General features: G+C 50.2%; 1 protein-coding gene across 1 annotated transcript; it reads right to left on the bottom strand.

Annotated features, from left to right (window-relative positions):
* Nucleotides 1-1,222: 1,222 nt before the first annotated feature.
* On the bottom strand, nt 1,223-19,692 carry LOC147412810 (axonemal central pair apparatus protein HYDIN-like). Its single transcript, XM_086480994.1, has 11 exons — nt 19,620-19,692; nt 19,055-19,290; nt 18,083-18,183; nt 16,674-16,809; nt 16,024-16,188; nt 15,178-15,330; nt 8,967-9,205; nt 6,369-6,624; nt 4,352-4,495; nt 2,486-2,629; nt 1,223-1,630 (listed from the first exon to the last, which is right to left on the bottom strand). The coding sequence occupies exons 1-11, from the start codon at nt 19,690-19,692 to the stop codon at nt 1,223-1,225; spliced, it is 2,055 nt and encodes a 684-aa protein (XP_086337120.1).
* Nucleotides 19,693-26,024: the final 6,332 nt, after the last annotated feature.

Raw genomic sequence — 26,024 nt, 5'->3', positions numbered from 1 at the left:
CTTCGCTGTAATGTCCTTGTTTCTCTGTTATTACAATTATATGCATTGTTAGATTTTCCCTTTAGTTTGGAATTAAACCCTCATCTAATTTACCAGGAGATGACAGCAGCCTCCAAACAGAGCTTACAGCCCTGCTCCTCCTTCCCTGCCCATCTCCCTCCACCTGCTTTTGCAGACCTTCCTCTGCATTTCAGGGGCTGTTCTTGAAGGTGCCATGCATCAAGGGCCACACTAAAGCCTGCTTGTTACTTGGTAAGACCCAGCTGTGCATGGGCTACCCCAGGTCTTCTCCCCCAAGCCCTCCTCGTAGCCACAGCTAATCTCCAGCTCCCAACAGGTCGTCTCCTCTGAGCCAAATCCCAATTCCCTAAACAAAACTCTTTATTGATGATCTCTGTTATTTGTAATAGCAGCACCTCAATGCACAATAGTTAACTTTGCTGGGTTTCCTGGGGCATTATGGAAAAACCATTTGCTACTGTAATTAAAACTGCCCAGACTAGACTTTCGTACTATGGAGAGAGGCCACAGTGGGAGGAACTGCTAGAAATGTGTTTATAGATGTGCCCCAGCACGACTGCCAGATTGCTCTTGGGCTTGGAAACCACAGAGCAGCTCTGGATGGCCCTGGGGATTCCCAGGAATGTTCAGACAAGTGCTCCCACCAACATCTACAGCTGTACCTACAGCCGCAGCAGAACCTGCCCTTTCGCTGTCAAACACTAAGTAGCAGCTTTGTGAACGTGGTGTGCAGTTCGACAGACAAAAACTCACTTCACCGAGGTGGTGTTTGTCTCAGGCCACAAAGGTCTGAGAAAGCAGCTTTCCACACCAGCTTTCCTTCCCAGGGAACCAGCACAGAGGCTACAGCAAAGCAGCAGCACGAGACTGGGACAGCAGCACATCATTCTGGTGGCAGTGCCTGTGTAGGCTCTTAGCATGAGGTGACAACACACAGGGTTGGTAGGGAAGGACACGAGGTCATGTTCTACATCTGCGTGTCCAAGTGCCTAAGCACAGCTTTGTAGCTCCAGAGACTGAGCAGGACTCTGGGTTATGGGCTACGTGAGAAGTGTTGGCAGTGTTTCACAGTCCCAGCTTGGCTGGAGAACGTTGTCTCCTTCTGAGAGTCACACCCGTGGAGATCACCTCTCCCCTGAGCACCTAGCCTGACCACAGCCCATAGGTGTTATTTCCTCAAGGGAGAGCTGAAGGTGATGTGTCACACCGCAGGCAAACAGCCTTGGGCTTTGCAAGTTACAAACACGAGATCGGGAAGGAGAAGAGCTTCAAGGAGAGGGCAAAGGTGCACGTACCTCATCTGGCTCACGTGGCCGTCTGTCGGGAACAACCAGTGGTACCGGACGAGAAGCGGGCTGCAGTTGGTCATCTCGACGTAACGCACATCTTCAGTGTCATTCAAGATGCAGCCAAAGTCCAGGGCCGTGGTCTGGATACGGAGATTCGGGAAGCAGACTTCTCCCTGAACGGTGACCAGCTCCTCATGAGGATGCTCAAGGAACTTGATCTTCAGAACCTTCTCTACTACCCGGCTACTCAAGTCTTCTTCATAAGCAGGGTTAAACCTGATAGAGAGATGAAGTTCCTCCCCTTTCTCCAGCTTGATGGGCTGCAAGGAGATGAAGAGTATTAATCACCAGGGTGATGAAGTCTCAGGGTCTGATAGCACAAAACATGCCAATGTTCAAAGGGTGACCCCCAGCTCAGGCTTCTCAGTTCATCCCTCATTTTCTTCCCAGAGTGCGCCTGACTGCAAGCACCACGAGACTCTGGTCTGAGACTCTCTCAGGCTCACGTCACTGTGCTCTGCACCAATACAAGAGGGAAATAAATATTGTTCTCCTGAATTCTGGACCCACAGAAGCTACACACTAAATACACAACCAGATCAGCGCTCTGGCACGCCAGGGCCTTTTGCCCGGCCTCTAGAGGAACTCCTTCACCTCACAGCACAAGTGACACAGCGTCGCTGCCTCGCCCTTGCAGAGGCTACTCACTGGCACGGCACAGAAGTGGCGGCCATGCCTACAACAACCCGTGTTTATCAGAGTCCATGTCCAACAGCTTCTACCAACCACGGGGCAGGCGCCAGGCAGCAGCTGGAGAAGCGTCCTCAGCCTCCCGGAAAGCAGGGCTGCCCTTGGAGAGCAAGCTGCTCTGGAGGTTATCTGAGACGGCTGCTGCAGAGCTGGGATGGTTTCCAGCAGACACCTTTACTACATGCCTTGCCCAGACCTCGCTGTCTCTTCCCTTCTCCTCGTGTCTCAGAGCCAGGACGTCTCTTCCCAAGTCAGGTATATTCTGTTTCCTTCGCTGGCTCATTTCAAACCTGATTTAGTTCAGGCCAGTCTACTGCTGACTCTAAGGAATAAATTTGTCTGCTAGAGGACCTCCCCACACAAACGCACCACCACCTTCCTCCCTCTGCAACCCGCCCCCAGCAGGAAGGTCTGTGGCTGCTCACCTGAACATCTGCAGGGAGGGGCTGCTGGTCCACATCGCAGATTAAGAAGGGTTGCCCTAAGGCCAGGACAATGCTGACTGGCAGGGAGCAGACGTTTTTTAAAGAGAGAGGCTCGTACTGAAGAGTCAGGACATCACTGGGTTGCTACAGAAACAGAAGACAAGGAAAAAATAACCTGAAGTGCCCACGGATCTCCTTCCCCTTCCGATGCATTTCAAATTTTTCAACCCCCAAAGTGCATACATCTCTATTTACTATTTTTATTAGTTTCTACCCTTCAAGAAAGTTCTTCTCTAAGTATATCGGATGTTTTTCATGTTCAGAAACCACAGCATCCCCCAGGGGACAGGGAAACAGTCTTGGGTACGGATGAGGGAACAGGACCCTGAGAGGCGGCAGCTGCCTGAACAAGATCAAAACCAGAAAGTGAACCCAGACCCTTTGTCTCCAGTTTTGTATGCTCTCTTGGGCAGAAAGGCACAAGATGATCTTCACTCACAGACAGTCATTTCTTACAACCTTATCGGTTCCAGTAGCCTCATAAAAGCAGTGATGCCAGTCAGAGGAGAAAAGCAAGCAGGATTTGGCCCGTAGCAGAGAGCCTGCAGTAGCCCAAGGTTGGCTTTGAACACTTCAAGGCACATACAGCCAGCTAGAAACCTCAACAGTCCGCTTGCAACATGTCTCCTGCTGCCCCTGCTACAGCGACAAGGTGTCTGTAGCCTCAAAGCTACCTCAGCCTAAGCTATTTCTTCCTGTTTATGCATTGCTCTGGGCTTCCTGCACGGTTTATATAAACTAAACTGTGTTTGGGAAACCAGTTCTGGATGTCCTGATATCAAACAGCTGCAGTGTCATAGCACTTGAAAAATCGGAGCGCGTGGCATCAAGCAGACCACAGGCAGACATCGGGGGGGCTGAAAAGCTTCTAACTAAAATCTGAACTGCCTGCTCACAGGAATTTGTGCTTCTCTGGAAGCCTGGGAACCAGAGGACAGACCTGAAAACACAGAAACTAAATAATGAAATATCTTCTCTTTTTTGACACCTCATGGGAGAGGAAAAGATGATGCAGGAGTCAGGATCAGAAGAACAAAGGGCATCTGCTTTGCATTGGTGTCATCATCACTGCAGCTGAGGACATCTGCAGGTCCTTTGAAGAAAGTAAGGCTTGGGGAAACGCAGAGCTAGCATCCATACCAACAGCAGAGAAGGCAAAGAGGGACAAGAGATGACAGTTTTTCCTCATCGGACTGAGGCGTTGACAGGAATCTCAGTCTGTCTCAGCTTCCCTACAGGATCGGTGTTAAGACATCACCGTGCCTCCGAGGATCCTCAAAAACCTCCCTTTTATACTGAGTACAGAAACTGGTGGCTCTCTAGAAGTGGCCCTGATCCCCCCCATGATCCCTGAGCAGCTGTCATCTCAGTTTTACTTTGGTGAAGTCAAAAAAACCAGTCCCATCTCTGAAAACAACCTCACTTACTTTACAAAGCACCTCAGAAAGGGCAGGAGGGGGCTGAGCATCGCTCAGCTGCAGCGATCTGCTCTCCCACCTGAAGCCCCAGCATTCGAGGTAGCTGTGCAAAGCCCACGCTGTTCTCCTGGGTCCCCACACACCATCTCACCCCGTGCCCTTGGCTCAGCAGCTCAATTCTGTTTCCACATCAAGAAGGGCAGAATAGAGCTACTGAGACTGTCCCTGACCCCAGAGGAGCAAAAGGATGATCTCAGACCAACAGCCAAAGCCCCGCGGACTTGGAGAAGCTGCTTAACTCCCTCCTTTGAACACCAGCACACACGCCCCACCGGCTTCCAGTCCTCAGCCACGCTACTGAATGCCAGGATGCAACCCAGAGACTTACCTTCTCCATCCGGAAAGTGATTTCTCTGGAGGACAGTTGCAGAACGGGAGCAACAAACTCACACGTGACATCCACTTGCATTATCTGTGCCTTCCCTGCCTCGCTCCCCACGACGGCGTGACACAGCAGCCGCTCCTTCACCACCTGCATGCAAGAGTCACACGTCACCCAGAGGGTCCAGAAAACACCCTGCATTTGCTGGCCACCCAACCACGGGCCGTGCTCCTGCCACACAGTTACAGTCCCTGGTCTCCTCGATCGCCCCCTTTTCTCTCCGTGCCGCGTCCTGTTTATTCTGACCCCAAAGGCCCGCAATGCTACACCCCAACAGCCACAAACGGCACTCGCGAGTCACGTGCTGCCTACAGCTGTAATAACCCCTGCCCCAAAGGATTATTGGTTTGGTTTGTCCTGTTGCCAAGCATAAGGCTTACAGAAAGCTGTAGGAACTAGTTAGAAAAAAAGTATGGAACTATATTAAGAGAAAGAAGTGATAGAGGGGCCAACGGCAGCAAACGCTCCTTGGAAGCCAAGTGGAAAGCATCCTTGGGAAAAAAAAATAAATCAAATAGCCAGCCAGCCTTTAGGTAAAGGGATCGCTCATTCCTAGGATGAGCTGTGCCCTCCTAGAGCTGGTTTTAAAAGAAATCTCCCCAGGAAAGACATGCCTTGCACTTCACGTGAAAACCCTCTGCTTAAGTGGCATGCTTCAAGACTTTTTCCTGAGTTCGCATGGTTTCACTGCCTCAAAATTCCTCCCTTCATTTCTCACTCTTCCCTCTGGTACAACACCACAACCCAACTCCTCCTCAGAGCCTACAGACTTGAAAATCATCACGTGCAATGCAGGGGGCTGGGCTTCTGGCCAGCCTGAAGAGTATTAAGTTCTCAAGACCTCAGGAAGGTGGAAAGCCTGCTCCCATGGTGTTGGCTTTGACTGCAGGAGCCAGGTAGCCACAGCTGAGCTCACAGATCCCCTTTTGGCCTTCCAGGCAAGACACCCTCACCAGTGCCCTCATCACTAGTTTCTTTCTGGAACCTTTTTCCCCTCTTCAGCAAAACCTCTGGGCTCAGAACTGCACAGGGACAGTCCCGCTGCAGGCACCCAGGGGAGTAATCAAGTTTGCCTCAAGCTACTGCTGAGGGAACCCTTTAAGACACCTTTCAAAACACCAGAATCAGCAGGAGCTTAACGCAGATTTATTCTGCATTTGCTTAAAACACCTGTGCCCAGTGGTCCTGAAGCCAGGGAACGCACACCAGGGTCAGCTGGCAGCTTCTGCGCAGAGCTGGGTTTCCCCTGGGAAGAAGGGCACCCAGGGACCCTGCTGAAATGTTCCCCCCTGAGCTGCCACCCGAGGGTGCTGCAAGACCCGACTGCCCTTGGGACACTGGGGCAGGCTCTTACGGAAATATTGACCAAAGTCAAACTCTCAGTTATAATGATCCCTGGGAACAGTTTCCCACGTGGACGAACGTCACTCCGATCACGAGAGCTGACACCCTGTGTTCGTTTTTCTCCTCCAGGACTCAGCGCTAGACAAGCCCTCTGCCCATGTTTGTCTACAGAGGAAAAATGATGCTGCTCCCAGACACTCCCTCCCTTCGCAGGTGCTTTTACTCACTGCTCCCCCAGACACATTACTTGGCAGTTTTTCATTTACTTTCTGCCTGTATTCATCATCTCAGTGAACTTATTTTCTCTGCCCTCCCTTCCTGCCTCAGCACACGACACCTTGTAACCCCCCATTTGCCCCTGAAGCAGCAACACTTCCTTCGGCCTATATTTTGGTATCAGCAAATTGGGTTTATGGTAGCTATGGCAACACGAAAAAGCCTTAGCAACTGACAGTGGCCAGCAAGGAAAGCCACTGGGGCTGCCACGGTAACTTGTGGCCTTAAAACAGTTTCTTGAAAGCACCTGCTCATTTTCGCAGGCAAATGTCAAGGGGCTGCAGAAGAAGTCCCAGGGGAGGTGATCTGACGGGGAAGGGACAGCCCTCGTGGGGGACCTCACCTGGGGAGTGCTGGAGGAGCCTTCCAGCATCATCTCCACACTCTTGCCCGGCCTCAGCTCTGCCCTCAGCGGTCGAAGCTTAAACACAGGGCAGGCAGGCTGGGGCCTCTGGGAGGAGCTGCTGCCCTTGGCCTTACTGCTGGCAGGGGGGCGATCACGCTGGCGAAACGGGGCAAAACCTTCCGTTGTCCAGTAGAGCAGGTGGGTGCGTCGCCCTTTGTTCGTTACCTTGAAGCGGTAACGGCAGGGATCCAGGCTAGGAGAGAAGCAGAGATGGAAAACGTCACGGGAGCTGCTGTCTCCCAGCGGTCGCCCCGCTGCAGCGCCCCGACAGCGTTCTCTGACGGCACACTCAGCAATAAAACCACCTCCGAAAAGGCTGACCCAGATCAAAGCTTCAGCAAACGTCAGACCTTGGCTGCCCCTAAGTTTATCACCATCCAGCAGCTGGTCTCTCTGCATACAGCAAGAAAAAGCTTCCTCAAGATCACCACCTCAGTTGCTGTGGACAGAGCATCACCAGCCTTTGCTGCTCAATTATCAGAGCATTTCTCCAAGGTGCTTCCTGCAGCTCTCACTGCATCGGATGCTCAGCTGGCCTTGTCCTGGCTGCAAGGAGATGGAGCAACAGCTTCACTGCCATCTCACCTTCCCCTGGGGAGCTGCTGCCTCAGGTGGCTTCCTCTGAAGATGCTATTGGGAAGCTGCAGGGTGTATGGACTCATCTGGTGATCTGGGCACCACTGGCCTCGCTGGTGAGGCCCCTGCCCTGGCACCCATGTTAGCCCCCTCATCCCCCCACCCCTTAGGGAGCACCCAGCTCTCATCGCCCCCAACACAGCACCCTTTGCCTGAACGGTGCAGCTGTTTTTGTGTTTTAGGAAGACAAACGCACTGTGAGAACACACGATCAACAGAAGCTTCCCCAACACGAACACAGCAGCAGGACCGGGTCTAGCTGCTGAGGGGGAATGGAGTGACAACAAGGGATGAATAACTGGAGCCGATGTAAGCCAAAATGGATATTCAATGGAAATTGATTCCTTAAGGTAGAGAAACACTAACTGCAGGCTAGTCTGGAGCAATTCTTTTACCCTCCATAAATCTGAGCATGGCCAGGAAATGTTCCTGGAACAGTGACTGTTTTTTTTCGAAAGGTACGGAATATGTGGCTGACAAAACGCATGTCTGCCACAAGCAGCTAAATACAAACACAGAAGTGACAGCATAGAACAAACTTGTCCTTGAAACAGACCGGTGAAAATGATGTGCACCAGCTCAGTATGAAATGGTTTATGTTGCGGGCAGCAACAGCTAAAAGCTTGGAGAAGCTTTGGGTAGATGCAGAATTGGTGGCTCTGGGAAAGCCCAACTCGTCCGAGGTGTTACCTGGGTCCCATCTCAGCTCACCCAGTGGCAGCTCCACAGCCAACAGCGATGGCAACAGCTCCAAACCAAGTATGCAGGCGAAGACATGAAGGGTGGCAGAAGACAATGGCACCGATCCCATTGACATTGTCCCCTCTGTTGTGTAGCCAATTTGAGGCTGCACAGAGCACAAGCACCACCCTCCCTGCAACGTCCCTGCTTATGTGGATGGCTTGTGGGTGCACATTTATCCCCCCCGCCCCAAATCTATCCTAAATGCTTAAGGTAGGATTAACCTCCCCTTTCTACCCCAAAATTTCAGTATCAGAGCACTGTGGACCCTCTTTGCAGCCAGGGAAAGGAACAGACACTGACAAGATCATTCTTCTCATCCCAACAGGTCTCCAACACAAGGCAAACAGCACTTTGAAAAGCCTTATTTTTCTCTCATTTATAAGAACGTGCCCACCTTCAGACACAGGCATTAAGAGCAGGGAATCCCCTCCTTCGAGCTAAGCTCTTTCAATTAACACTCCCAATTTATCCCACCCAACCTCAGCGGGCTTCTCCCCCTCTCCCTTTCAGAGCTGCTCCTGCAGCCGCCTCTCCTGCCCGTGCCTCGGGCTGCTGCTGCGGAGCAGACGGCCAGGAAAGCCGGCAGGAGAAAGGAGGGAAGAGCGACTACGTCTGATAAAGAGCAGCCTGGCAGGGGAGCTGGGAAAGCATAATGCAGGGCAAAGAAATTCTGCTGCTCCTCCAGGACTGCTGGGCAGAAGGGAAACAAAACAGCACCATTCATTTAGCTGAGGGGTTGCTAACAAGCTACCGCCAAGGTTTGCTGTTGTGGCGAGACGATACTGCATAGCGAACGGAAAAGCAAGCAATGCTATTGCAAAGGGAAAGAGGTTTATACTTGTAATGTAGCATTTTCCAGCCGGAGGCTTCTGGGACCTGCTGTTTTCCTCCAAATTTTTGTTTGGTAGAGTGAGAAAATAAATGGTTTATAACTGAAAACAATTCAGTGACAATTGAGCAACTGCTTTCCATTTGGATGGCTTTTGAGGGTATCTAAGAACTTTCAAGTGGCCATAAAATGTCTCTAAAGGAATCCCTGGGGCTTCAGTGAAACAGAGCCAGGACCTTGAGCACTAAAGAACCAGCCTGAAGGACCACAGCCAAACTCCTCCTTGCTGAGCCCACGGGAGGAATGGGAGCTGAGAGATACCCTACCTGAAGTGAGGTCCCAAGTTGAGCTCCGGAGCAAATCGTTCGTCGGTGACGATCGTGGTGCCGATGCCAACAGCCCGGACAGGGATGACGTAGGTACAGCTGTTCTCGATGTACACGTTCACCTCGTCCTCGAACTTCTCAGTGTCGTCCAAGTTTCCTATGACAGCCACAGACACCTCGGCCTCGGGGGGGATCACTCCTTTACTGGGCTCAATCCTCCAGCACGAGTATTTGCCAGACTGTAAGACAGGGCAAACACTAACTTAGGATGGAACCCAGGAAGCCTGGGGGAGGGCAGGAAAAGGAAAGACTAAAGATTCGAAGGTAAAAACCACAACGGCTTAATTTCCCTAAATCTAAGCTACGGTGTCTGGAAACAGCAGCTATGCAGGAGCTTATACAACCTCTACTTTACCCTCCTTTAACAGACTCACTTCGCTGACCCAGTTTTGCCCAAGCCAAGGGATGCTCATCCTCCAAGAAAGTTATTCCCCCTCCAGCCTCTCTTTTGGAGTGTGTGCCAAGAGAAGCTGCTTTCTCTCTCCTGGCTTCCCGACAACAGTGGCCGCATTTGGAAAATTCAGCTCTAAGTGGTTACAGCAGGGCAGTAAAGCCATAAGCACAAAGAAAACTGCAAGACATGTTCTGTGGACATGACCCCAGCTTCCCAAGCCCTCTCCTCCTCTGGTTTCTCTTGCACCTCCCTCTGTAAATGGGGCAATAAGGGTGCTGGACCCCCAGACCATCTAAAACCACAGTCACAGGGAGCAAGCTTGCTCGCAGAAGAGAAGCTGCATGTAACGCTCCTTGTCCAGCACGAAACGCACTGGGGTGTAGATGTACGCCTTCCAAGTGTCCATCACTGTGTTGGTGGTACCTGCACCCCACAGTTCAGTGCTGGGTTTGGGACGACAGGCACTACTCACCCACAACTCTGCAGTATTGTAACAGAAGGGGTTTTTCCTTTTTTTTTTTTTTTTTACTAGAAACCAACGCTGTGCTTGGAGGCCTGACACAAGCCAAGCAAGGCTAGATCCAGGTGAAGTCCGCTCGAGTTTCCATCTGTCAGGCTGGCAGCACTGAGCTTTAACAGGCCACCAGCCAGCCCGGGGGAGAGAAGCATCAGAAAACCAAGCAGCACTCCAACGTCACAGGAAGCATTTTAAATAACCCCCTCAGAACGACCTCTGCTAACAAGGGTAAGACGAGCTGGAGGCCAGGGAAGCAACAACCTGGTGAGCACTCAGGGTCCCCGCAGTGTGTGTAGGTGCCTGAGCTACGGCATCTCCTTAGGCTGGCTGTGCCCAGCACGGAGAGCAGGTCAGGCCTGCACGCCTGCATCCCAGGATGGAGCACGCCAAAGGCATCAAAAGGATTCAGGCGCTGGCCAAACTAATAAACTCAGCTCCGTTTAATTTGTCCTCTAGAGCTGCAAAAGAAAGTCTTAGGTAAGAATGGGATGGAGGAAGGCAGTTGGCACAGGGTGAACACTCACTGACCACACAGGATCCCACCAACCCTCTTCTGCTGTCGCTGCATCCCGCCCGTAGCTGATCGCCAGGCCTCGGAGGCAGCCACTGCGCTGCCATCGGCCCAGGGCCACCCAGCCAACACGTTCCTACCGAGCCGCTGGGCGGGAGGTTCTCACTGACATCAATGTACAACTCTTCCTCTGATTCAGGCGGGCACAGGGTAGCTCGCTTGAAAAGGAGACCTGGCAGCTCTGCTCCAGAGGTGAAGCGGCAAGTCTGCTCTCTGACAAAGCTCATTTATCAAAGCTTGGCCACAAGCTGGGCAGTAAGTTGTACCCAAGAAGCTATTACTGAGGAATAATGACAGGCTGTCTCGATGGAGCCAGACTCTGAACCTCCCAGAGTGGCCCAGCGCAGACCCAGCAGGCCCTGCCAGGCCAACAGCCAGCTCCGGAGGAGCACCATTTGCATCGTGTCCTCATTCTTTCAGGTAGCATTTGGTGTGGGTCCAAGGGGCAGCACAGGGCATCGCTGAACAGGAGACCTGCCAGGACCAAAAGGCTCTGCTGGGCTAGATTCACTCGGGTTTCTAGGTCAGCTTCTGCCTACACCCATCCAGGCTGTGTCCCAGAGACAAGAAATCTCTCAGGGTCACACTAAAAAAATTCCTCCACTTTGAAGACCACGCTCTAACTTCTGATAACATCCCTGCTACTTGCTTAGCCTTGAATGATCTGGAAAATGATGCAATAGCTGTAGGCACTGGATAGACAAAGACGATGGCTACTTTTGCCCCTGTAGGGGCTTGCACTACTGGACATCAGAGTCCCTGAGTTCTAGGCAAGCGTTGGGATCAATCACTCAATCAAGAAGTTCAATGCTGAGATCATTAGCTTCTCCCAGGCCAGATTTCCAGTGTGAAGAAGAGCTGCCAACATTTGGTTATAACCAGCGTGCATCTGAGAGATGGCTGGATGGCTGCCCTGAGGGATGACTGAGGAGCCACCGCACTCCGTTCTCCTGACGATACTGCAGCCCAGTTCATTAAAGGGATCCGGTCATTCTGGCCTTGCGCAAGTGAACGAGGAAGCAGAACTCAATATCAAAAATGCAGCTGTGCTGTACCAAGGCCCAGCTCTAGCAAGACAGCATTCACACCTCGTCAGGCTGACCCATCGCTCCTCGCAGAGGTTGCACACGAAGGGGAAATAAAGCCCTCTCCTACCTCAGCTGTGCACAGAGCCTTGTCCCAGCTGTCCCAGCAGGCCCAAGGTGGGGGACCTCGTGTTCTTCCTTTCAAAGCTACTCTTTACCACACAGGCTGCCAGTGACAGAAGACAGCCCAAAAGTACCCTAAGCCCCAGGAGGAGGTGGAGATCAGAGCCTGAGGCTGGCTAGATGCTCCCAACAACAACCAGCCTCCTCCTGGCACCTCAGCACCAGCATCTCCCTGGCAAAAGCACAGGCACCACTTTGGTTTAGCCTCTGCCCCAGAGCACCAGCAAGGGGATGTTCTACTGAAATCAAGAGACATGGCCTCTAAAGCCAGCAGAAAAGACAAAAATTGAAGTGTGGCACTCGCTGCCACTGACAGTGGAGCCTAATTTGTCACGCTTGGTTCAGCTAAGAGACCGCCGAGTGAGGTGACGAGGCTTGTCTCCATTTGCGTCCCCTGTCCATAGCTCCAGATCCCACCTGCTCTCCCCATTGGGCTGGGGAGACCAGTGCCACCACTCTGCACGTCGGGGTTCTCCAGCCAGGACACAGCTTGGCCGGCTGCGGCCAAGCACAACGGTTAATAACCAAACTCCTCCTGCTTTTCCCCTGGGAAAAGCACTTAGCGGAGTCACTCTTGCTTGCAGGAGCCTAATTGCCTTCAAGACTTCCACCCTTCTTCAGTTCAGCTGGCCAGTGGGTGCAGCACAGTACGACAAGTTCAGTTGCCCTAGACAAGCAGAATAACAATTTCTTTGATTACTGAAATACAGCAATTTTGAAAGGGCATGAACAGCTCCTTCATGTTGACCTACTCCTCCAGACTTTTCTACCCAAGAAAAAACCAAATCCTCCCCTTGCTGGATCCAGACGATTCTCTAATGGGGCTGCCTGGCAGCTGGGAAAGCAACCTGACAAGGACAAGCACATCAGACACAGGATTCAGAGGATGACATGGGATGACACACTGGTCCCAAGGGTCGCAGACCCGCAGACACCCTGGCAAGCAGGGATAAGCCAACACAGGCCTCAGGTATCAAGTCCTTCAAACTCCTCTTCAAACCCAAAAAGCCCCATCTCAGCACACAGCTTTGGAGGTTCCTTACTTATTTCCTTCTGGTGGCAGAGATGCTCAGTGCTGCTCCCTGCAACTCGTCCAACAGAGAGGACAGGGGGATGGGAAAGCCTGTGCACGAGGGGTACTCCAGGTAATCCCATGTCGCTATCCCAAACTGAAGTTATCCACCAAAACCATCTCTGCTTGCTCAGATAATGCTCTTTTCTCCCAGAAAGCAAGAAGAAAGCTTGACTTGACAGGAACAGCAATTTGCACATGACAGTTAAGGATATCACCGAGGTGGCAGCGTGGCCATCTGCATTCCAGCATTTGCCTTTGGACAAGACACCAGCCCTTTACTTGCCCTGTTGCTGCCCCTTCATTTAATCTCACTCAGTTTGTCAAGCTGCCAGTCAGTGTGCTGTAACATTGCTGATCCAACACCACTGTGAAAATTTCAGTCAACAGCTCTATCTTTCAAGTGGGGACCGTGATCTCTAAGCCTGACTGCAAACAGCCACAGTTTCCAGATGAGCCATCAAACGGGAGCTGGGGAAATCCCACCTCACCATCCTGCAGGGATCTCCAAGCAGGAAATCAAAGCAGAGGCTTTGGCATCTTAGAGAGCACAAGACTTGGGTTCAGGGGCACAAGTGAATGAAGGATGCCCAAGCCACCCACCAGCTAGGCTAAGGGGCAGCCGGAGCCAGTTCTGCTCTCGGATGTACGTGTGCAAGTCACCCTGACACCCCACTGCATCTCAAATTTGAGTTCTAAAATTATCCAGTCCTCTCTTCTTTCCATCAATAATCTGCCAGGCAGCCTAAGGCAGCAGCAAAAGGGCAAAACTTCAACTGAGGCACCAAAACAGCACCAAAGCAGGCAGCTGCTGAGGGCAGGGGAGCAGCTGGAGCACACTTCACCTCCACAGTGCTGCTCCCGCCCGGCAGGCTCAGCGTCACCGTGTTGAGGCGTCTGAAGAGCCCTCGTTGAAACAACTGATCGAGCAGCTTCTCGGGACCTGCCTGCTTGAACATCTCCATGACAGCAGCAGCTGTCCTGAGAAGCGGAGATGCTCACCAGGAGGTAACTCAACCCTGGGGAGTCAGCAGCAGGGACTATGGAGCAGCAGAGCCCATCTTACTGCAGGGAGAGAAACCATCCCCGAACCACTCATATTATTGTTCTGCTTGTCGATTAGGCACAATATTGGCGGAGCTTGCAGTGAAGTAGGACAGGATTTATTGCTCAATCCCATACAATAGGGCCCTGAGGCAATGGAGAGGCACATCTACTCCTGCCAGCCCCCCCCGGGTACACTGCAAGCTGCCCAGGGGAGGGAGGGAAGGCATCACCCCACGACAGCAGTACCTCAACAGCTCTGCCTGTCAGTGCCTGGTACAAGCATGCAAAACTCAGCATTTATACACCAGCACCACCCATCCGAGGTGGCCTGCTCTCTGCAGAGATGGAAAGTGCATTTTCATTGTGGAGTCAAAGAAAGCTGCCCTGGGAATCCCCCACTTGGAGGTTACATTTATCCCCCAAACAGCTGGAAAAGCAGCAAGAGGGAAATTCAGCCCCTTCCTCCTTAGCCCAGGAGGCTGAGCCCAGACTCTCACACACTGCCTGATGCTTTATCCACAGACACAGCCAAGCCTGCCGTGCCAGGGCTGGGTTTACCAGCTCCACAAGTCCAACCCACCTAGCACGGAGAACAAATCTCTCCCGAGCCCTGTTTGCAAGCCCCTCACAGCAGGGAGCACATCCCACCCAGCCTCAGCACACGAGCCGTTCCTGGCTGCAGCAGCCTTGCTCTCCCTGCCAGGGGAGCAACCCAAGCTCTTTCTGCTAGGCAGCTTGGCACACGAGGCAGCCTCCAGGAATTAAACAGCCTTTTTCTGCAGCCGGTCTCCAGAGAGGCTCTGCCACACGACGGAGTCTGCAGGCTGAAAGTACACAACCTTGAAAGTGTATTTTTCTGCAACAACCCAGCTGGTTTGATCCCCAGTAGGTGTGAAACTCGCCTCGCCAGGAGCAGTTTGAGGACAGACCTCACACCCTCGTTTCTACCATTAACAGCAGTTTGACACAAAGTGAATGCAGATGCAAGAGGCAAACCGTAGGGAAATCCGTGCTCTTTCAGGAGCAAAGGGGCACAGGGTTCTCTTGAGCTCAGAGCTCCAAACCCCACAACTCTCAAAGCTAAATACCTTCCACAAAATAAAGGGAGAACTTGTAAAAATGATCCAGACTCTTTTCTGCTCGAAAATCTACACAAACTCTACTTAACTGAGGGGTGCCCCAGCTAAAACTGCCCCAGAGCCAGGCTCCTCGTGCCGCATTGCGACGGAATAGCTTGCCTTCTCTCTCAGACAGCAATATGGAAATGTTGCATGTAAAAATCAAGTCACAGGCTGCTACAGACCAGTCATTTTCATTGGAAAACAGCCCCACAGCTACTTACCATCTCTGCCCGGAAGGACGCAGGGATGACAGTCTGATTGGAGAGGCGGAGAGTTCGAGAAGCATCTTGTAGAACTTGGATACTGCCGAAATTTATCTTACTCAGATGCATGTAGACAACCGGTCCTTCTCCAATGCTCACTAGATGGATTTTCTGCTCCAAGAAGCAGGTAGGAAAGATAAAAAAAACAACAGCAAACGTTTAAAAAGACTAGACAGCTCTAAGGGTACTCCTAGGCTGGGGATAACTACATCTGTTTGGAGTTTTCAGTGTTGTAAGACTGAAACAGAAGGCCTGGAGCAAGTGTGGAAACTGGAGTGATCCCATCCGAAAGTCACAAGCTCCCGTTCCCAGAGGATAAAGAAACCCTGTTCCCCACGCTGCCTTCTTCACACCTCTCCCACACTGTTACCTTCAGGAAAGCTCAAATCCAGCCTTGCACAAAACATCCCCTCAGCATGGTTTCTTACACAGCGCTTGCTTTAGCGGCGTTCGGGGAGGTCCCTGGGTGCTCCTGAACAAAAGCCCCAACGAAGCAGCAGTCGCTGTTCATCTAATGACACAGCAGAGTACGAGACCCAGGGACTGTGCTGGGTTTCACACTGGGCTTCTTATGGCATCTCACATATCCACCATTACATGCTGTGTCGGACACTTAGATCACCACCGAAGAGGACACCATCCTTCCTCTTCTCTAGGCATTAGCTGTTGCTTACGCCATGAATCCCTCCTCCTCTCACCCACACCAGCCGTATCAAGTTCTTGTTTTCCCTGGAAGAAGCCCTCTACACTTCATGCCCCACCAAGATGAGTCACACAAAGGCACACTTTTCCCCTCGCACTCACCAGTGGGGATCCTTCACTCCCAAACACCGCGATACGAGCGATGGTGTCCTGCTTCCCCGTCACCTGGGCTTCCAGTGTGAACGGGACCTCCACCGAGCTGTGAGGCTGGATGATCCCACACGGCACAGGGCTGCAGTACCGCACAGCAGCGTCCTCCTTGCGTTTCTGCAAGGGACAGAAGCAAATGCAACTTCAGAGGGACTTCTGAGGAAACTTTAGACTCCTTAACATCTACCACATTGGCAACTCACACACATTTTTAAAAATCCCTAGGAGAAACGCAGAAAGGCACAGCCCAACACAACATGCAAGACTTGCATGGGCTTAGCACCCTCAGGGCGTTCAAAAGCTGCTGCATCCACAACCACCCACTCCTGTGCTGGCAGCCTCCTTGCAGCAGCTTTTCACAACCCTCTAAGTTCTCCTGCATGAAAGCATCCCAAAGACCAGAATATCAACTGCTTCCTGAAGTTTATATTCAGGTAGGCTCCTATTTAACTGCTTCCTAAAGATTATACTCAGATAGGTTCCTGTTCTCAGCAAACCTTTAGGTTTGAATATAAACTAGCAAGGTCTTATCCAAACCACTTTTTTTCCTTAATAAACCCCTCGATAACCTTTGAGGGCAGGAGGCGGACGCGATGCCAAACCTGAGGAAGAACCCTGTAGCAGCCTGGAAGATTGCTGTCGTTCACAAGGGTCAGCGTCTGCTGGCAAGGGACTTTCAGTAGGCACTGTTCAAACGTCACGACGGGGATGAGCGCTCGCAGCAGAGGCACCACGCATCTAGGCAAAGAGATGGCCGAAAGGGAATTGGGCACACTGAGAGAATGTAGAATGTTCACTCCCCAGATAGCGTGAAACGGAGCCTAACACATTTGTCACTGTCAAATAGACCTTTAATACCCCTACAGTGATAAATCACCTTTGACTTCATTTTACTCAACAACCTCTTGTAAAGGAGGGGCAAACCCTGAGACTCAGCATCACAGAGGCTGCCAAGGGCCCAGGCAGAGCACGGTGCCCTGTCCCACAGCTGTCCCACCAGCTCTGCCCCTCCTCTGCCCTAGGAGGCTTGCAAGGACCCTCCCAAGGGTCCCAGCAAGGCACGACCTCTGGAGAAGCCTTCCCACCGAGGGCCAGGACTCGCCAAGACTCAAGGACACAAGACTCCAGTAAAAAGACTCCCTCCTCTCCCACACCACTGTTGCCCTGCCTGAAAACTCAGCCATTTGCCCCAGCGATGGAGGGCACAGGCCACCACCTGCCTCATGCAGCGGGTGATCATCCTCTCCCAGCTCCTACAGCTACCTTGGCCCTTCACCCCCACGGGTCCGTGCGCTGTCCGTGCCCACTTGCTCTTGTTCTACAAAACTGCAGCCCAGGCGCTGACTGGATGACTCTGCCTGGGCGAGGGAACAGCACCAGGGAACTGCACCCCTCTTGTCATTAAACTGACACCCACTGCAGCCCAACAGGACTGAGTCTGGCTGCAGCAAGAACAACTTCTGGCTGAAGTCTGAGAACATTGATGCTCAAAAGAAACCTGAGCTCACTCACCTTCCACATCAAGGACTGCTTTCCCCTTCATAAGATCTTGCCTTTATTTTTCCCTCACCAGTCCTGCCATAAGCCCCTTTCCCATTTGCATGTGTCTTCACCAACCGAACCAGACACCAACTTTCAGCAGGCTGCTCGCTGCGTCCCAAACAAATGTTGTATTTCGGTCGCAGCCCAGCACAAGCCCACCACTTGCAGGGAGGAGAGGTGGCCCTTTGGAAATTTGTTACACCTCAAGCACCAAAACCAAGACCAATAATGAGTATAATTACTGTTCCCTCTCAAAAAAGGCTCAGGGCCGTGCCTGTCCGCTGAGCACGGGTGCTTCTCCACACGGGCTGCTTTCAAAGCCCTGCTGTTCTCGTACCCAGCTGGGCAGAACTCGCTCATTGAGCAACACTTCTCATTTGGAGCTGGAGCCAACAAACCAGGTGCGAGGCAACGTGCTGGTGATGGATGCACAAGGAGAGACGAGGAGCTGCAAGGAAAGCGCTGATACCTGGCTGTGAGGAGCAGCGCCGACACCTCCTTGCCCACACCATCCACATCCACCACCAGTGCCAGCTCGTAGCTCCTCACGGTGTTGGAACACAGGGTGACCTGGTGGAAGAGAAGAGCATCAAACACTTCATGACTCCCAAAAGCCATTATCCAAGGGTGGTGCCCTCCGGTTCTCGTTCCATGGTAAGGAAAGGGACAATTTTGCCTTAATTCTGCTGCTGGCCCACGGGTAGAACACTGCCTCTGGGAGGAACAAAAGGCTTCTGACAACATCTTCTGTGTTAAATACACCTTGCAGTTAGCAGGACACATGCAAGCCAAATTAAAGCACAGTTAGACTAATGCTCTACCCACCACCGTATTAAAATCAAGGGATGAGTTTTTAATCTCAACTCCAACAGCAAAAAACCAGAGGAAATCTGTTGACTTCAACAGAATGAGTTCAGCTTTACAGCAGGAAGCAGAGGGCAAAATGGGGCCCAGCAAAAGTCCACAAACAGCAGGAAAACACAGAAGATGTGCCACTCATGGCTGCCAGAGCTTTTGTAGTCCCCGTTGGAGATCGCCGCAGTGAACACAACTCATTCTGCACAACAGGAGAGGAGAAATAAGACCGGGAAGAAAAGCAAACTGCTTTATACAATGACATCTCTTTTTTTTAACAGCCACCTTCTGTCCTCATCCTTCCTCTGCCCACTCTAAATCAAAGAAATTGCTCCAAGCAGCTCTCAAACACATGAATGGCTTCTGTACTTGATCACAGGGTGCACGGTCTTCAGCTTATGATTTTGGAAACAAAACGTTTCTCCTTCAGAAAAGCCCCACAGTAACCCAGCTAACAAAAGCCCAACGCTACTGCAGGGATCTCACGCGTGTTATGCTCCAAGCCAGCATCACCAAAGCCCTCCCATACATCCATGAAGCTTCAGCTCCACCTGCTGAAGCACGTACGGCCGGACTCTTCCCCTACCCGGATATCCAGGTGTCCCTGGGAGCGGAGGGTCCCTCTGCAGGGCGTTATGGTAAATTCCGTCGGCTTGACGTGACTTTGGGCTCCTCTTCTCCAGGATGACCGAGTGTTGTCCACCACTTGAACAAAACTGCTGACACTGGGCTCTCCTGAGCCATCCCCAGGAATGCGAAGGTTGAAGGTCACGGGTACCGAGGACATGTTAGTGAGGCGACATGACAAGGTACAAGGAAAACCTGGGAAAATAACACAAATATGAATTTATCCGCCAGTTATCCCATGATTCCTGGTGTCAATATTCTGTTATGATCAAACTGCACTTGGAGTTCAGCTCTTTTGGATCTGAATTACAGCTGATGGAGAAGCTAAGCGAGGAACTGGTCGTCACTTAAGTTCCCTTTTACGCTGATCACGGATTGCTTCATTGGAAATGCCCTCTCTTAGCGACGTTGAACACCAGTTTTTCTCTCTCTGACTGTGAGGAGCACTCTCGCCAAAACTAGCACTAGTTATTTCTCATGTAGGAGTCTGCACCCAGACAGACTATTTCTTCTGAAAATTCAACCCATAACATTCCCTATTAACTCCACAAACATTCCTCCCACAGTTTTCAACGTATAAAAGGAGTGTATTGTCATCGAGGAGAAGCTACAGTAAGAGAAAGGAAAGATGAAATTGGGAACTACAGCATGATGCAAAGCAATCTGAGGCAGCTTCTCTAGGCAGGATCCTTAAGGCACCTCCTGGTGTAATAGGTAGCATATTGTGCTTTGTTCATTAAACCTGTATGGGAAGGTATGGATGGAAGATTTCTGTGCCCGCAAGGCTTGATAGCCCAACCGAAGGACATCCGGCAAAGTAAACAGGACCCGCAGCTGAGGGGGTTGAGTAGTCACATTCTTGCATAAGTCCACCCACAGGGCAACGAGGAAGACCTTCAGCCTTCATCCTTACGATCACCAGGAGGCAGAGAAAGACCCCCCAGCAACAGAAGGAACATGCGCAGAGTATCGACCTGATTGCGACATCGCGAATGCAGGAAATGAGACTGTATATAATGTGCTTACACGAGGCGGGAAGGCGCGAGCCGTTGGCGGAGCGCAGACTCCCCGGCCGCCCAGCGCTGCCTTTGCTCTTGTTCGCTTGCTAATATAATAAAATTCGCATTGGATTTTGACACTTTAAATTGTCCGTGTCTCTACCTATCACAATTTGGTGCCGTGACTCGGATCACGACTAGATTGTGGCCTGCAGCTGCATTGGGGAGGCGCCCCGCCATCCGGCGGCCCCTGCAGCCCTCAGGTCGCTTCTGTCTCGACCGACGAACCTAAATTGAACACTGAGCAAAGGAGAACCGGTAACCCTGTAATCTTTGTGCACGAAGCTCCGAACGAAGACGCAGGACGCGTGAGTATAGGCCGGGAATCCGTTCGGTTTGGGTTGGGTATCCTGGGGCACGGTGTATGAGACGTCCTGCCAGGGCGAAGTGAGTGCGGACCCTCTAGTAGTGCGTTTCTCGTAGCCCGCGAGGGAGCGAGCCCCAAACGAGGGGAGCGGTTGGTGTGTGTGTGTGAGTGCCTCAGAAGATGGGACAAAGGAAAAGCAAGCCCTTTGAGCCCATGGGAGAGGGGCCCCATGTGAAATTGCCCCAAATACCGCCCGATAGTCCCCTAGGGCTGATGTTGAAACACTGGGATAACTTTCCCTCTAGGCAGGGAAAGGATAAGGTAAAAATGATCCATTATTGCATAGAGGTCTGGGGCGGAAAACAGATTCAAGGAGACCATCTGTATTGGCCTGGTTTTGGATCATTTGAGGATTGGATATGTCAGGCGCTAAACATTTATGTTAACTCAAAGGAACCATTTAATTTGGAAGAAAGTGAATATGCCAGTCTGTGGATGGTGGCCGACACTAGGGTAAATTTATACCCTTTAAAAGAAAAGGGGGGTGGCTACCGAGGGAGGAAGAATAGAGAGGAAGAATTAATAAAGCTTTCAAGGAATATCAAGAAGCAGATGAGTCGCCCACTAAATGGTTAGAGAGACTACGAAAGAGTCTCCAAATGCATTCCAGTCTGAATGTAGACACTCAGGAGGGGCAGGCCCTGCTGAAAATGCAATTTGTAGCAAACGCATGGGAAGATAGTAAAAGAAAAATTGAGAAGATAGATGATTGGCAGAACAGAGGTTTGGACAGGCTGTTGAGGGAGGCACAGAAGGTGTTTGTCAGAAGGAAAGACGAGAGGTTTAAGAAGCAGGCAAAGGTGATGGTAGCAGTGGCTCGGGAAGGACAACGTGGAGGTGGGATTAGATCGACTCACAAAACGGACCCAAGACCCGGGGTGGAAGGAACAAGGAGAAAGGACGTAGGGTGTTATTATTGTGGGAGGAAGGGTCATATGAGAAGGGAATGCAGAAAGCGGCTGCAGGATGAGAAAATATTCAAGGAGGATTAGGGGTGTCAGGGGCTCTATTTGCTGGGGGCTAGACGTAAGACCGAGCCCTTGATAAAAATTAAAGTAAGTCCCCAGCAACAGGAAATCGAGTTCCTTGTGGACTCCGGGGCCGAAAGGTCCACAGTACAAGAATTACCCCGGGGATGTCACTTGTCCCCGGAGACAATGCAAGTCATTGGAGCAAAAGGAGAGCCTTTCGGGGTTCCAGTAATAAAAGACGTTCTTTTTGAAATGGAATCTAAATTTGGGGTGGGATCCCTATTGTTGGTCCCAGAAGCAGATTATAACCTATTGGGACGAGATATGATCATCACACTGGGCATTAATTTGGAAGTTAAAAATAATGAGTTGCAAGTAAAATTATGTCCCCTTAGGAGTGAGGATGAAGTAAAAATTAACCCCGAGGTTTGGTACACTCCGGAGACAGTGGGCAAATTAGATATCCCACCCTTCACTGTAACTATCAAGGATCCGGAAATTCCAATAAAAATAAAACAATACCCAATCTCACAAGAAGGCAGGATGGGGTTGAAACCAGAGATTGAAAGATTAATTAAACCAAGGCTACTGGAACCATGCATGTCTCCCTTCAATACACCCATCTTACCCGTAAAGAAAACTGATCGGTCCTATAGATTAGTCCATGACCTACGGGAAATTAACAAAAGAACACTTGCAAGGTTCCCAGTTGTGGCAAATCCGTATATTTTACTCAGCCAGCTGGGACCTGAAAGTAAAGAGACCTTACTAACCCCATAGTGGGATATCCTGTTTTACTTACTACAGAAACCTCCATACGAACAGCTGAAAGAGGGTGGACTCACGCCAGCCGAATCAAAGGACCCGTAAAGAATCAACAGTGGCAAGTGACCAGTGTACCCGGGGACCTAAAAATAAAATTTCAAAGGACCTGAATGAACACCTTTAAAATTGAATATAGTGAGAATCCAATTCTGACTGAAGATGGGCATGTAGATGCTGAAATCAAGTGTGGTATATTAACTGTTACCCATTCGTGTGCTTTGTGTGTAAGGTGTGTCGGGAACGGTGGTGGGCCCATTGCCGAAACGGAAGACCCCAAAGAGTGTCTGCCGGATCTGCTGGGAGTGGGAAAGGGAACTCACAGAATTGGCATTAAAATTAAAAGAATCACAGGGAGAGATTATTCTTGAATCAGAGGAATGGTGGGAGATATTTGCTAAAGGAATTCGGCCCAAAAATTATTGTTACCATTCGAATGAACCAATTCCTTTTGTCGCTGAAATAGTAAGAGGGCAGTGCCGGAAGTTCCTGAAAGGGGTGAAGTGCAACGCACCCCAAGTTAAAGATACCAACTGGAGTTCATACATCCTGAGGCAAGTGGCTAAAGTAAGCACGAGTCCTCCTGAAGAATTCCTCTGCTGCCGAGAAGACGGTACCCCTCGTGGCTCGAAGCAACCGAGTCGACGAGCGAGGCAGAGGAGTAAAAGACTATGGAGGAATGAACCCAACGATTGGGACCGTAAAGCAGTGCTTGAGATCCTGCCTCAAGGATGGTAGCGAAAAGGCGAAGCCCTGGAGTGCAAACGACAAAAATCAGGGACGGGTATCAAATCGGGGTAGGAATAAGCAATTGGTATATTACAAAAACCACCACTTTTCCCGATACGTATTTATAGGGGCAATCTGGGTAGTATTATGCATCCCTGTTTGTGAGCCGTACGCGCACGAACCTTTTAAATGGACCCTGTTTAGATGGGAAGACCAAGCTGTAGTACAGACAAAAATAGTCTCTGGACCTCCCAGTTTTACTCCCACATTGTGCCAACTCGTGCCAATACAACCATGCTTAAACCTGAAAGGGTTTTATTTTTGCCCTAGTTCAAATCCAGGAAGGACCTATTGTAATTCACCAGGACATTATTATTGCACATACTGGGGTTGTGAAACCATAGCATCGGACTGGGCTCCCGGGGGAGGGAATGACAAGTTTATTACAGTAACATGGGGACCAGTGGGATGTGCACCCCCTCAGCGTGATAGTTCTGGTGGTATACTATTGTCTGGAAATTGCCAGTTTGTATACGTGAATATTTCTCAAGACCAGAACCCTACATGGTTTGTGGGAAAAACTTGGGGAATGCGTTATTGGGAACCAGGAACTGATAGAGGAGGACTGATACTAATAAAAAAAGAGACCATTCCAAATGATCCGGAACCAATTGGACCAAATCCCGTGCTAACACATGAACAAACTCTGGGACCCGCGAATGATACTGAAACTAGCAATGATACCCAGTTTACTGGTAATAATACTCACTCTGGTATAACTATCTCAGAAGAAGAAAACTTAGAAGGAAATACCCTATGGAAAGTGATGCAAGCTAGCTACCGAATACTAAATAAGACTAACCCGCAAATAACCAGCTCCTGCTGGCTATGTTATAGCATTAAACCGCCCTTTTACGAGGCTGTAGGAATTACATCCAAGGCTAGGCAGGTAAATGGGACAAACCCTGCACAATGTTTATGGAGAAAAAGGAAAGGATCAGGTCCAAGGTCTCACCTTGGAACAAGTAACGGGAAAAGGACGGTGCGTTGGGACAATTCCACCCACAAAACAACATTTGTGTAATGTAAGTATTTCACTCACAAAGGAAGCTCCTGCGGATTGGTTAATACCAGCGGCAAACACAAAATGGGTGTGCTCAAGCATCGGAGTAACACCTTGCTTGAGCCTCCGAAATGTTAATAAAAGCAAAGATTATTGCATACAAGTAGCAATAATTCCAAAAATTGTATATCACTCAAATGAGTTTGTCTACAATTATCAAACCACCCCCGAGCACCATCTTGCTAGGAGGGAACCGTTTACAGCTCTGACCATAGCCGCCCTCCTTACAATTGGAGGAACCGGAGCGACCACAGGGATGACCTCTCTATTAATCAACAAGCTGAATTTAAGTCACTTAGAGTAGCAGTGGATGAGGATTTGAGCAGAATAGAAAAATCGATAGACGCATTGGAAAAATCACTAAGATCACTATCAGAAGTGGTGCTTCAGAATAGACGCGGCTTGGATTTATTATTCTTGCAGCAAGGGGGATTGTGTGCAGCTTTAAAGGAAGAGTGCTGTGTGTATGCAGATCATACCGGAATAGTACGGGACACAATGGCAGAGCTAAGAAAGGGGTTGGAACAACGAAGGAGAGAGCGAGAATCCCAACAAAGTTGGTACGAATCATGGTGTAACCATTCTCCTTGGCTTACTACTTTATTGTCAACATTGGCGGGACCATTAATACTGCTCAATTTAACGCTTGCATTTGGACCTTGTATTTTTAATAAAGTTATCGCGATAGTTAAGAACCGTTTAGAAGCCGCTCACCTGATGCTTGTTCGAGCGAAGTACGAATCGGTATCCGATGAGCCCGATTTGGCAGAAACCCTTATTTTGAGTGCTCAAGAGCTACAACGGTTCAATGAACAAAATAATGGACAAAAGACAAAGGGGGGATTGTAATAGGTAGCATATTGTGTTTTGTTCATTAAACCTGTATGGGAAGGTATGGATGGAAGATTTATGTGCCCGCAAGGCTTGATAGCTCAACCGAAGGACATTCGGCAAAGTAAACAAGACCCGTAGCTGAGGGGGTTGAGTAATCATATTCTTGCATAAGTTCACCCACAGGGCAACAAGGAAGACCTTCAGCCTTCATCCTTACGACCACCAGGAGGCAGAGAAAGACCCCCCAGCAACAGAAGGAACATGCGCAGAGTATCGACCTGATTGCGACATCGCGAATGCAGGAAATGAGACTGTATATAATGTGCTTACACGAGGCGGGAAGGCGCGAGCCGTTGGCGGAGCGCAGACTCCCCGGCCGCCCAGCGCTGCCTTTGCTCTTGTTTGCTTGCTAATATAATAAAATTCGCACTGGATTTTGACACTTTAAATTGTCCGTGTCTCTACTTATCACAAACAGAATGAGTTAAAAAATTTCAACAAAACAAGGAACAAAGTCTGAAATACAAATTACTGGGATAAACCTATGTTAAGGCAGGTTTATTAAATGCAGTTCTTCTGTCACAGAACAGATTGACAGAACAGTCGAGGTTGGAAGGAACTTCTGGAGACCATCTAGTCCAACCTCCCTGCTCAAAGCCTATGACCTCGTCTAGTCTTTCAGTTGGCTTCGGATTTTTTTATTTGACTCCAGTTTCTACACAAAGGTATTCTGACAAGTGTTCAAGCCATCCAATCACAGTTAACCTTAAGCCCAACAACAAAGAAGCAAAAGAAAAGGTAAGTGAAGGTAGTTTTTCTTCAAGGCAATAAATACTATTAAACATCACCAATTAACATGTGTACGCCCTGCAACTGAAGCATCCTGAATTGACAATAATTATAGCAGTAAGTCTAAAGTTTTACAATACTTACTTCAGAAAAAACAATTCCAAATCTAAGACTTTGCAGCTGTTTAGTTTAATATCCACCTACACCTGTTCTTTTACTCATTTTATTGACTCTAT

Source organism: Leptosomus discolor, unplaced genomic scaffold (assembly GCF_034619465.1).
Source record: "Leptosomus discolor isolate bLepDis1 unplaced genomic scaffold, bLepDis1.hap2 HAP2_SCAFFOLD_108, whole genome shotgun sequence".
Taxonomy (NCBI): Eukaryota; Metazoa; Chordata; class Aves; order Leptosomiformes; family Leptosomidae; genus Leptosomus; species Leptosomus discolor.
Note: the sequence above shows the minus strand (reverse complement) of the source record. Positions and strands in the feature narration are given on the sequence as shown.